Raw genomic sequence first — 13,101 nt, 5'->3', positions numbered from 1 at the left:
TAGAACGCTTCATCCGCCCCTTCATCCTAGTTGGGTGGTCTATAACAGACTCCCAGCAGGATACCTGCCTCATTGGCCTTCCCCCTCATCCTTACCCATAAACACTCGACTGTATCATCATCACAATCGTTGAGCTCTAGACAATCGAAACACTCCCTCACATACAGAGCCGAATATATTTTTATATATTCACGTATATGCTTTTAACTCTGCTAATGAAGCTATCATAATGTCAAATAAAATGTCACTGTGACCATGCCTAATTAGCATTACAAATTTGGTTGAAGAGTTAAATGGCCAGGTCTTTCAGGGTGTAAGTCAGTCCAGCTCCAGGCATTCGTGCTCAAAAGATTTACAAGGGCTAAGGATGGGTCTACACACTACTGAAATGCAGGCCTGAAAAATACTGCATTAATGAAATGCAAATCATGTTTCAGTTGTTGAATGAACCTGCTATCTCAGGTGTCTCGGGCAATGAAACTGTAAAACTGCTCTAGTTGGGATACAAAAAGCAAGTAAGTAGTTACAGTCTCTGCTGATGTATGGAAGCGAAACACATCAGACCATGTAGAGCTTAATATTCCATGAATGGCTTGGTCCAAAGCCCACTGAAAGTCAGTGGATAGACTGTTGTTATCTGATCTGAAGGTGATTAGTCAGAAATTAAGGATTCCAGGCCTGTTTTTTACCCAGTAAAAACTGAAGTCAGTTGATTATGGCTGGTTTATAAAACAGGAGCTAATGACATGCAATAAAAAATTAAGCTCTCATAGACACAAAATGTTTTTGCTAGTGACACTATGTAAATGCAAACACATTATTAAAAATAGATCACAACTGACATTATTCAAATGAGGTTTAATTCTCTGTATAATTTGAAGAAAAATTGATGCAAGTCATATCATCTTTAATGACAGCTTAAAGACAAATTTAAACAAAGCAATTGAATTTCCATATGAGCTTTAATTGACAGTTTAACTGAAATAGTCAAACTTTACTAATTTCCAAAGTGAGGTAATGGAGTTTGCCTAAGAACTTTAATAAGGATGGATGGGCACAGTTCAATACACTGATACTATCTCATAAATCTTCTGTTCCACGACAAGTACAAAGTTATACACATCTAAACTATCAATTTAAGTTGTCAAAAGCCTTTGCTATGAAATTATGCAGTCTCAGTGATTGCTACTGAATGACTGAAAAAACAATTTTTGAAGTTCCTCATTGAAAAGCAGTAATTGTTTATTTTAAAGAAAGACAAATCAATAAAAATATGTAAAAGCATTAAGAACACTATAGTATCAAAGGATGTATACTGACACGTGGCTTCTGTGTAATTTTTTTCAGGGCCTATATGTTCAACTGCATCCTACAAATAAACCTTTCAAAATAAAATTAAGAAGGTATTAAATCCAAACATCTCCAAACATCTCTACATCCTTTCCTAAAAGGATCTTCTTCTGCATATAAAACCGGTGAAGTCAACTAACCACTCACTAGATGAAGCCAAAGAGAGTTCTTGGTTGAACTGTGAAACACCATGACCCATCAAGTATCCCCTTCCCTGAGACCCAGTACAAAGCAAACATTAATTCCATCCCCAGGGATGTTTGCATGGTGGGCTGAGGGTTAGCTGGAAGTTTAGCAGAAGACAAACACCTAGTGACTGAATTTTATGTATATTATTGTATCAGAAAAACTCTGAAAACAGGTTTGCAGTCCCGATACACTTAATGAAGAAAAGAGACTGTGTTTGCTACTTTTTCAGGGCTGAACATTTACCTTTCAAGCACATTAACAGGGAATTTAGCAAGTAATAAACCACAGTGGTGGTAAGTGCTCACATAGATGCACCTGTGGGCTTTTGAAAGTGACAGCTGAAGCACAGGTGGTTTCACACCAAGAAGCACTTTTAAACGCAGGCTCAGTCTAAGCCAGGTTATCCCAAATCCATCTCCATTCAGTGAAGGAGCGGTGTCTCAGTACAAGAACAGTCTGTTGGACCATATTACCACATCCAAGTATATTGCACATAGAACAGGGACCAATGCTAGAGCTCCTGAGGACTAAGCCTCTAGCTGCACTGCTGTAGGAGAGTCCAGCCCAGCACCTAAGAATACCAAGTCAGGTGGAAATTGCCTTCACCTGCACTGCCGAGTAAAATTATGTCCAGTTTTCTGGCCCTGAGGCAGAGTTTCACTTTCTCTGGACTATGTGTACTTGGTGCTGTGTTTGCTCTGGGCCCAGTGTAATGCCCAGTGACCCTAAGGTGTAATTTTTACCTTTTGTGTATCTTTACCAGTTCAAAGTGTTTTAATACTGGAAGAACTGTGCTGTAGACAAGCAGAAGCAGTCTTGCATATGTGAAATTATGCATATGCACTGGATTTAGCATGAGGACATAAAGATGTTCAAAGATCTAAACCTGCTGGGTAAGATGCAGAGCCAGTTCTAATGCAGTCTTATCCATACTGCCTACTGGGAGTGATCCTCAAAATGTGCTAGGACCCAAACTGCCAGTGTATGGTATGAGAAAGCTAATTGGCATGCGCCAAAACCAGACCAGGGACAAACTAAGCAGTACAAATAAATGCTCAAGTTTTGTTTCCTGGGGCTGTTTGATTCAACAGTATGGACACAGCTGTTATTGCTAATCTCTATCACTCATCAGTGCATGGTTGTTTTTCTGCATCCAATAGATTTTTTGTTATACCTGCACCTATACTGTAATAGCTATAGTACTATGCTTGGGATGTTATGCTACTGAATATACTGAAGACATTTGCTCTTCCTCATACAGGTATGGTCAGGTTGTGTGCTATCATTTATATATGCAAAATGTTCTATGTATACTGAATAACTCATTTCTTCTCCAACACTCAAATTAACTAAGCCAATAGGCTTGCAAAGTTGTGCTGATTGGAGGCAGATCATCGTGTAAAAAGTGTTCATACTTTTACTTGATCTTGGACAGAGAGAACACAAAGAAAATCCTTTCTAATCCCTTCTGTTTGCAGTGAGAGACAATCTAGAGTTAATTTACCTGATCATCTCATAACCTCAGGAAAAAAGTTTGTTGTGATTCAGCTTGCAGAGACTAATTTATTCAAATCAGCTTCCCAAACCCAGATATTATACACAATGCTTTTTTTTTCTGAACTAATCATGTATTTTAATTAGTAGGCAATGTTTTCCAGCATAGAACTTACAGAGTCTGCACAGCTTAGCTTGTTGTGCGTTCTGTAAGTTGTCCTTAATCAAAGAGTCAATCCTCTTGTGTCCATGTATTTTAATTAGTAGGCAATGTTTTCCAGCATAGAACTTACAGAGTCTGCACAGCTTAGCTTGTTGTGCGTTCTGTAAGTTGTCCTAATCAAAGAGTCAATCCTCTTGTGTCTTATTGGCAGTACATGATGTGCATTGATTGTGGACAGTGATCTATTTAATTAGCTTATTCATGTGTCTGTAAAAAAAGGCCACAGGTACAAAAACCAAGAGATAACAAAAAGAACTAAGAGCATCTTCAATTACAGTATTCTCTTTATCAAGCTCTGAATTTAAATGATCTGCTCTGGAAAACAGATGATGAGTTCATGTAAATGCAAATTAACACAATGAAAGCTTGCTGCTTATAAATGGTGTTTAGCTCTTCAGGTTTTTTTTCTCATTCCACCCCTTACATCTGTATTGGAGAGCCCAGGGTTTTATTTTAGTAAAACTAGTGCAAATTGAGCGATTATTGTATTATTCCAAATTCAGAATGACATTTCTAAGATCCATGCAAACTGGAGCCTATAATGAACAGTAAAATAGTATTAAAATCAAAATGACAGCATTTTATACCAACTTTAAACACAGTAAAGCTTTGATCCCTCATATATAATACATGTTAACTACTGAAAACATAAGAGAATGAAGAACAGACTTTAAGTGTTTAGTAACTCAATGGATAGAAAGATAAAATTCAGGTACCTGTGTAGGAGATATAATTTGAGGGGGCATGAATACAGACAAACGTTGACATAAAGTCACAACAAAGATCTCACAAACCAAAAGATGCACTGAAACAGGCATCATAATTCACATTTTTTGAACAGTCTCATGGCTGGAATCAAATGCCAATGTAAAGTAAAATAACTTTTTTAGCTAAGCTACACTGAAGACTGTCAAGTTCTCAGCTGAAACCAAAAGTTGTAACAGTATATAATGTGCTAGCTGAAGGCCTGATAGAAACATTTTGGTAGAGCAGAGATTTATTTTGTAGCAAAATGCCAGAAATTGCTTGGATTCTTTAATTTTTTTCTTCCTTACTAAATTTGTAGATAAAATTTAACTTTATTTTTGGGACCAGGGAAGGGGGAGGAATAAAAGTAAGGGAAAAGTATTTATGGATCAAATAATAAGAAAGGAAGAAATATTTACCTTAAGAGAACAGATGAATAAGCCTCACATCCTTCCTCCTTTTCTGGAAAAGATAAATCCAAGGGCCAGGGTGTTGGGAAATGTAATGGGTTAAGTTCTGTTATATCATCAATGATGGGGAAAAAATGTGTATGGAATGCTTATTTATTGAATATTTTCCAGCTCAGAAGTCACGGTCTGCATATCTTAGCCTCTTGTGTGTTCAATAACTTGTCCTTTACCAAAGAATCAATCTTCTTGTGTTTTATTGGCAGTACATGATGTGCATTGATTGTAGACTGTGATCCGTTTAATTAGGCTACTCGTGTGTCTGTGTAAAAAAAGCCCCAACTACCAAAAAAAAAGATAATAAAAAGAACTGAGGGGTCTTCTTTATTTGTCTTAATTGTTTACCAAGGAACTTGTCAGCATCCATTGAATTTGAACATTAACACCAGGGTTGAACCTTAACAGTAAGGGCATACCTTCTCATACCACTGTTAGGAGAGCAGGGAGATCTTTGCTTGAGAACGCCAAGAAATCCAAAAGTACAAATGGATTGAAAGAAATACAAATTCTTGGAAACAGACTCATTAGTGACTACTGAAGTTGACTCAAACTCTAGCCGAGGAAGCCTGTGAATCACAGTCCATTTAAGCTGGGTGAGTATAAGTTTCTCTGTTTCTCACACAGTTCTCTTGGTTGACAGGTGATTACTTTGAACTAAATGAGTGAATAAAAATTAAGCAAATTCATTAACTTTGGGTCCAGCATATTTCTGATCAGTTGTCTTCCATATTTTTAACTACAGAATCCCCTTCACCTGCAGATGAGTTTAGAAAACTCACTGAGTTCTGATGCTGACGTCACTTTCTCGATCCTTGCGATGAACAACTGGTTTAATTTCAGCCTGATGCTATGCCAGGAGGAGTGGAACATCACAGATTTTCTCTTCCTCACACAACAGAGCTCCAAGTTCCATCTGGGATCCATTATAAACATCACAGCAAACCTCACTTCAACCAGTGACCTTCTGAACTACTTACAGTTTTACCTGGAGAACATCAAAGACACAACGTCAACCATGGTGATGTTTGGATGTGACATGGAAAAAACACGGAGGATTTTTGAAATAACCACCCGGTTTGGTGTGATGCCTCCAGAACTTCACTGGATTATTGGGGATTCACAGAACGTGGAAGAACTGCGGACAGAAGGTTTGCCACTCGGTCTCATCGCTCATGGCAAGACAACACAGGCAGTCTTTGAGCATTACGTACAGGATGCAATGGAGCTGGTAGCAAGAGCTGTGGCAGCAGCCACCATGATTCAACCTGAACTAGCTCTTATTCCAAGTACAACGAATTGCATGGACACAGATGAAAGGAATATCACTTCAGGGCAGTATTTGTCAAAGTAAGTTTTTCCTTTTTTTCTTTTTTGTAGCTAATATTCGTGGTATACAAGAAAAATAATTTTCCTCCCCCTCCCCACCCTTCTCAGTAGCTTAGCTACCATGCTGTTAACCCTCCCTCATACACATATTTGTTTCAGTATTTCCTCCTGCTTCATTACTTCTGGGCAAATAATGAAACTTAAACTTAGCCACAGAGGGAGATTAAGCCAGTGGTGGAAGAAGACACTGTTCTGCAGAAGCAGAGATCACATAGTAAACATAGGCTAGGTTACAGACTATGGTCTGAAAGTGTCTTGTATTTATGTTTATGCATATGAGGGAAAAGTCAGGGCTAGTGTCAAATGCTCTGAGGTTTTCAGATACCTGAGAGAATATAAAAAGCAGTCAGACAGTATAAAAGCAGATGTGTAGCCCTTGCTAGTATGCTTCCATGGAAAAGAAACAAAAAAGATGCACCTTGACCACCTCAGAGGCCACTGCTGCTGGTGAGAGCACTGAAAACTACCAAGTGCTCTCTCTCTTGCTTGGTGCAGGAGGCTTCTCTTTCAGCTTCTGCTAAAACTATTCCTGTAGACCACTGCACGTCACTATACTGAAGTTATTCCCAAAACCACTTGGGGATTCATGTCTAGAAATATTCTGCTTTTTAACATATGAGAGGAAAAATTGCATGGTTCTTTTTGAAAACAAACAAAAAGGTCCTTTCTAAATATGTGAATTCATCAGCGGGTTTACATCCAGTGACTGTTGCATGTTTTCCCCCATTACACCTGGTTTTCAGCCTACAGATTTTGTTGGATGGAGTTAGGATAAAAGTTCTTGAAGCTTTTTGTATGTTTGCAACTTTTTTTGAAATGATATCTGAGATGTGTCTTCACAATAATGTGGTAACAGCACCGCTCAAAACACAACCATTTGAGACCCTAACAGTTCCTTAGTCAGCACTCATCCATAACTCAGGGGTCAAAACCCCCTTGTTTCCAAAGAGTGAAACAAGGCTTGGGAATAAATGCTGCACTGGCTTGCAATATCCCCACTGACTTGTGATGTTAATTTTGTCTCGTTATTCTGGTATTTTAACTATCATCTTTTAAGATCATACTTAAGTCCCTGAAAAGTAAAACTCAGCGAGAGGCTTCTTAAAGTAACAAATGTTTGAGGACAGTAGTTTTACGAACAGACTTTTTGAGGGTTAAGGAAGGGACAAAGAAAAAGGAAAGCAAAATTAAAGCTCTTAAAAGTATCCTGCAAAGTATTTCTTCATCACTGCTTTGTACAGAAAACTATTAGCTCTCTCATGAGCAGTGACTGCTCTAACTTTTGTTATATTTTGGGAGACAATATGCAATTTCACATCTATGAAATTTCTTGTCCCTTCATCTCAGTAAGGATATTGTGGAAAAGAAAAAAGGATCATATGCTTAGCCTTTTTTTCCCTAGGCATCTGCCTGTGGACCTTATTAAAGACAAAATAACAGGTTAGATAAACCCTTGTCCCGAATCACTGCAGCTGTTTTTATAGTGTATAGGTCAGACAGATACCTGATGGCCAGTACTGATGTATTTGAGTTAGCAGCATAACTATTAACTCTGAGTGGTACCAATAATTTCTCAGGCATGAAGCACCGATGAGTGGCTTAACTGTGACCAACCTTGTCCATTGCACGAGTGCTTTTAGGCAAGTGGTACACTTCCAAAAATGAAACTTTTATCTGATGCTTAATTGAGTGTTTACTAATGTGGGCGTTTTCCTGTCTGAATGAACCCATCTGTCTTGATACGTAGCTTTGGAGCTGCGGTGGGCGGGGATGGAGAAGGCACCGTGGCACAGAGCTTCGACTGCCTTAACTGCAGCGTGTAGTTAAACAGCAGTCCCACAAGCTGCCACAGCTGACACCTGAGCTTTCATTGCCAACACTGCGCTTACACATTGGCTGTGCAGGCATTTAAATGACATCCAAGAGCAGAATAACAACTGTGAACAAGACCAAGATCTGGTCCATGGCAAAGCATGCTTTTATCTGTATGGATATGGATATTAATATGGATATAGATGTACAAACCCCTGAATATTATACTGTTGTAAGTCTCCATCCTTCATTCCTCCTACAATGGGATCGATTCCTCGATCTATTCCTGCCTGATCATGGGAGCATCCTTGTTGACAGAACAAGGCATTAAAATTTCAAAGCCTCATCTTGTCTTACAGCTTTAATTAGTCTTACAGCTTTAACTCTGCTTCTTGGGTAATTTCAGCAGCCTGCTATTTGCTTGCCCATTCTCGTTCTTGCCTCCCGTAAACTTTCCAAGAAAGATGTGGAATGACCAAGCCATCAAGCTTGAAAGAAAATGAAATATTTTCATTAAATCATTCTTAAAGGTACTACAAAGATATCGCTGCTGGAGTATGGTGGTACTGCTAAAGCTCTAATGAGCAGTTCTTACAACAAAGCACATGAAAAACAAATAAAGCTGAAATGAGCAAATGACACACTTTGGACTCATTGGTCAAACTGAAGTGACGCTAGTAAAGCTTTGATACAGCTATCACAGGCTATCGGTGTGATCATCAGCTCACACATACTGACATAGCATCAAGGAAATTCATTCAGCTGTCAGACTTGAGGATCTGGCCCTTCACATTCTGAAATTTGTACATATCGTCTTTCCATACAAATCTGTCAGTAGCCCTGCTGAAAAGATATTGCTCAGATACTGCCAATGTGTCTATGCAATACTCAGCACTTGTAATTCCCAAAGACTCACACTAGAGATTGCTGGCTTAAATAATGTATTCAGATGTTCTTATCTATTTCCTAAAGTTATTGAGTAAGGGAGTTTTTACGTGAAGTCCCTGGCATGAGTTTCACCAGGGCTGCATACAGCGTATGCAAATGATTAGCAGCCATAGCCACTCACGTATAAAACAAAGTGTTGTTAAAATGTATCTCCCACATGGTTCCCCTCATTTATTTTGATTAATGTCCTGTCACTACCAAAAATATAGAATATGCAAATCAGCTGCAAAAGTAAGCCACTAACTTGATAAGGTAGTGAGGTCATACATTTAAATGCTACTAAATCTCTCAGGTAACAGCTTCTAACACAATTCAAGCACAGGACAGGTACAGAGGGCTCGATTCACCCTCATGGGCACACTTATTTCTACAGTGAAAGTCAGAGAACACAGTGCATAAATTCCACTGTTCTCATTCTACCTGCAGAAAATAAATCTAATGCATTATTCTGTAGCTTCATCTACTCCCAAAGTACCTGGTCTGCAGCGTTCTGATATACAAGTTGTGCTGTAGTAGCAATGTGGAGCCAAATTCATCAGAACTTTTCTAGCGTATTCTATCTGAGGACTTGTCTCCCTCAATTTTGGCATTTTGTGAACTGTTAACACTGTTTTCCACACTTAAACAATTTTTTCAAAATTTTACATACAAACCTATCTACACATGCAATAGTTTTACTGTTATTGCCATAGTGATGGCTTCAGCGTATAAGCCCAGCAAGGCTTGTAAGGAAGAAGTTGCACAATCTTTTACAAAGACTGAGAAGGAAAGATTAAAAACCAGCTACGTTTATGGGCACACAAACCTTTCTTTAGTGCTTAAGATTGCCTGCCCCGATAAACTTTGTCTCGATAGTAGAGTTTACATGCACAAACATGCAAGTACACCATCAAACATGGAACACAGGGTAGGAGGAAAGGACTAATCAAATAGTGGCAGACACCACTGATTAATAAAGTTACAGTATCATTTAGCTAACACTAGACTAAGTGGTAAAGGATTTTAAAAATGAGAACCACATTTATATGTCTGTCCCATTTATAAACACCTATGTGCATTTTTAGGCATAATTTTCAGGCCCAAGTTAACACATGTACAGGTCAATTGCTTTTGACAGTATTGGCTGTATCATCTTTCTCCAAACTCAACCTACTCAAAACAGACTGCATAAGAAGAACTTTGAAGCCGTCTCAGAGAAGGCTGTCAGACACGCAACCACACTCAAAACTATATTATTTAGTTTTGTAAATTTACCCTTTGCTGGGAACAAAAATTTACCCTTTGCTGATATGATCTTGAGACATACTCAGCCCAGAGTTTTAACTGCTGAAACTCCATCAAAAATCATGAAAAGTCATCAAAACAAAGGGTAGAGACTGGGCAGAAGTAAGCATGCACACACACTTGCTGTGGACTTATCCTTTTCAAATCAATTTAAGGTTATTTTTTATCTGCTCTAACTATTGATAAACAATTAACACTACTTAAAGTTTATGTCCTGTTTATTGAGGCTAGAATGACAGCTATAGCCTTTATACTTCTTTCAAGACTTGCTTTCATCCAATTCCCAGAACTAATGTGAGGTGTTAGATTCTACTATGACAACTAAATAGTCTGTCTTCTGAATGCCTCTTACTGAAAAAATATGTGCCTGACTTAGCTTACATCATATTAACAGCAATCTAACTCAGTTGTTTTTAGTGGAATCACCATACTAAGACTTATACAGTCTTAATAGGGTCCCTCCACAGCCCCTGCAAAATGCATAGCAGCTTTCTTATTAATGGAGTGCAGTTCAGCTGGTCATGGTCTTTACACTAAAAAGGATTTTCTCCTTATAACACATTTCCTGCTCAGTTCCCTGCTCCTTTGTCCGTGTCATTTTAGCCTTTTTGATAATGAGTTACCAGAAGCTGAATTCAACATACAGGGAGGACAACTACTAGCAAATGTTGCCACACAATACAAAGGAAATACTTAACTTTATTGTGAATATCTGGAAGAGTACAAGCCCAGAAATCTCAATGCAAAATGTACAGTGCAAAACTGGTGCACTTCATGCGATCTGCTACAATGTCAAAATTGCACTTTTAAGAACATTACTTTTGCAGATATTTTAAGAACTTCTTTTTTTTTTTTGTAAGAATTAAAACTGACTGTCCTAGGGCAACCATCTTTCACTGAGTCCCTTTCTTCATTCTGAAGTGGCTAACAGTGATTTACCAAGGCCGAATTTGCTTTTTCAAATACAGATTGGTTCACTTCAGAGTGCTTGAAAGCTGTTGACAGCACTTCAGTAGCCTCTCTTATGTAAGCTAGATCTTACTGAGATTATAGGATTTTTCTTGGAAGGACATTTCATACATAATTTCCACTCTTCCATTTTCATACATATTTTTATCTAGGAAACTGACTACGGATCTGGTGAGTTCAGCTTAGAACTAACCTATGTTTCATTAATTTATGAGGCAAAGGTAACTGAAAAAATTGGTGTTCTCTCACTCATTTTTTCTAGTAAGTAAAAAGAATATCTTTCCTGAAGAGTTTTCATTTATATTAGATAATATGTGTAGGAGAGCATTCCCAAGTACTTCAGTCATAAATTAAGTAAGTGGCTTGTTCATTGTGCCATAGGAAAGCTATTAATGGTCCAGGTGTTCAGCAGCATCCCCAATCTATTCTCTTAAACATAAATTCATGGTCTCTGCATATGCTTTAGCACGATGACTTCAGTTGTCTGCTTCTGATTACTCTTCTTTCTCCCTCCAACAGGTTTTTAGCCAACACAACTTTTGACGGTCTCAGTGGCCACATTAAGGTGAGAGGCTCCTCCGTTGTCAGCTCAGAAAACAACTTCTTCATTTGGAATCTACAGCATGACCCTGTTGGGAACCCAATGTGGACGCGTCTGGGGAGCTGGCAAGAAGGAAAGATAATCATGGACTATGGGATATGGCCAGAACAGGCCCAGAGACATAAAAATCACATGCAACACCCCACCCGGCTGCACCTCAGAGTGGTAACTCTCATTGAGCATCCATTTGTCTTTACAAGAGATGTAGATGATGAAGGTCTTTGCCCAGCAGGACAGCTGTGCCTGGATCCTTTGACCAATGATTCAGCTGTGCTGGATAACCTGTTTGAAACCCTTCAAGGAGGGAATGACACCGTTCCCATTGAGCTGAAGAAGTGCTGCTATGGCTACTGCATTGACCTGCTGGAGAAGCTAGCTGAGGATATGAATTTTGATTTTGACTTGTACATTGTTGGTGATGGAAAATATGGAGCCTGGAAGAACGGCCACTGGACAGGGCTGGTGGGAGACCTTCTTGCTGGCACAGCTCACATGGCAGTGACGTCATTTAGCATTAACACCGCCCGCAGCCAAGTGATTGATTTCACCAGCCCTTTCTTTTCAACCAGCTTGGGCATCTTGGTGAGGACCAGAGACACAGCAGCTCCTATTGGAGCCTTTATGTGGCCACTTCACTGGACTATGTGGCTGGGGATATTTGTTGCTCTCCACATCACAGCTATATTCCTCACCTTATATGAGTGGAAAAGTCCTTTTGGGATGACCCCCAAGGGAAGGAATAGGAACAAAGTCTTCTCTTTCTCCTCTGCCCTGAACGTCTGCTACGCGATCTTGTTTGGAAGAACAGCTGCCATCAAAACCCCCAAGTGCTGGACTGGAAGGTTTTTAATGAATCTCTGGGCTATTTTCTGTCTGTTTTGTTTGTCCACATACACAGCCAACCTAGCAGCTGTCATGGTAGGAGAGAAGATCTATGAAGAGCTTTCTGGAATACATGACCCAAAGGTAAAGCATGTCTGATGTTATTAACTCAGACTTTTCTTCTTCCCAGTCAAAATTCACTGCTGCATAATTTATGGTTTCTAATAAAACCAGAAAGCAATCTGTGTGCAAAACAGCAGTTGCACTACAATTAGTTACCATGTGATGGCACTTCAGTAGGGAAGTTCAGTGAGAGAGAATCTTTAAACATCCATACAAGTGTAGGGCGGGATTTCAAAGATTGAGGGTGAGGAGGAAGGTGAAGGATTTTGGTGTTGCCCACTGCAGAGAAGAGAAGTGGCATCTACATGCAGATTAAGGGTTACGTTTCAGTTCTGAAGTCCCTTTGGCTGTAGTTGTTTTGATCAATTGGATGATTTGGGTCATCCTGAGATTGACTCAAAAAAAACAACCACACAGCACAAAGACAAAACCACTGATGTTCTAGGTAGGATTTTGCAAGTATTTCACAGGCCGTAACAGTGCTAACAAAAGCGTTACTAGCAAAATTGCCCATGAATGCTAAATCAAATGGAGCAGAACTGAAATATTTTGAAAAATCCTACCCTCTACATCAAAACAGTGGAATTCACTTTACAAGTAGTCAGACATTTGATTTGCACCGTTTCTGCTGGGGAACTGTCATGGGAGGAGATGAATTATGTTGTAGACAACCCATCTCCAAATAG

The 13,101-nt window shown here is 39.1% G+C and overlaps 1 protein-coding gene across 1 annotated transcript in view; it reads left to right on the top strand.

Moving 5' to 3' along the window:
- The first annotated feature begins 5,215 nt into the window (after positions 1-5,215).
- GRIN3A (glutamate ionotropic receptor NMDA type subunit 3A) overlaps positions 5,216-13,101 on the top strand; it is a 43,415-nt gene continuing 35,529 nt past the window's right edge. Inside the window, exons 1-2 of the mRNA XM_009290955.2 lie at positions 5,216-5,817; positions 11,389-12,436. Coding sequence (XP_009289230.2) covers positions 5,231-5,817; positions 11,389-12,436 — 1,635 coding nt within the window. The 5' untranslated portion in view covers positions 5,216-5,230. The remainder of the gene's footprint in view (positions 5,818-11,388; positions 12,437-13,101) is intronic.

The sequence above is a fragment of the Aptenodytes forsteri genome, unplaced genomic scaffold (genome assembly GCF_000699145.1).
Source record: "Aptenodytes forsteri isolate BGI_AS27 unplaced genomic scaffold, ASM69914v1 Scaffold462, whole genome shotgun sequence".
Lineage (NCBI taxonomy): Eukaryota > Metazoa > Chordata > Aves > Sphenisciformes > Spheniscidae > Aptenodytes > Aptenodytes forsteri.
Note: the sequence above shows the minus strand (reverse complement) of the source record. Positions and strands in the feature narration are given on the sequence as shown.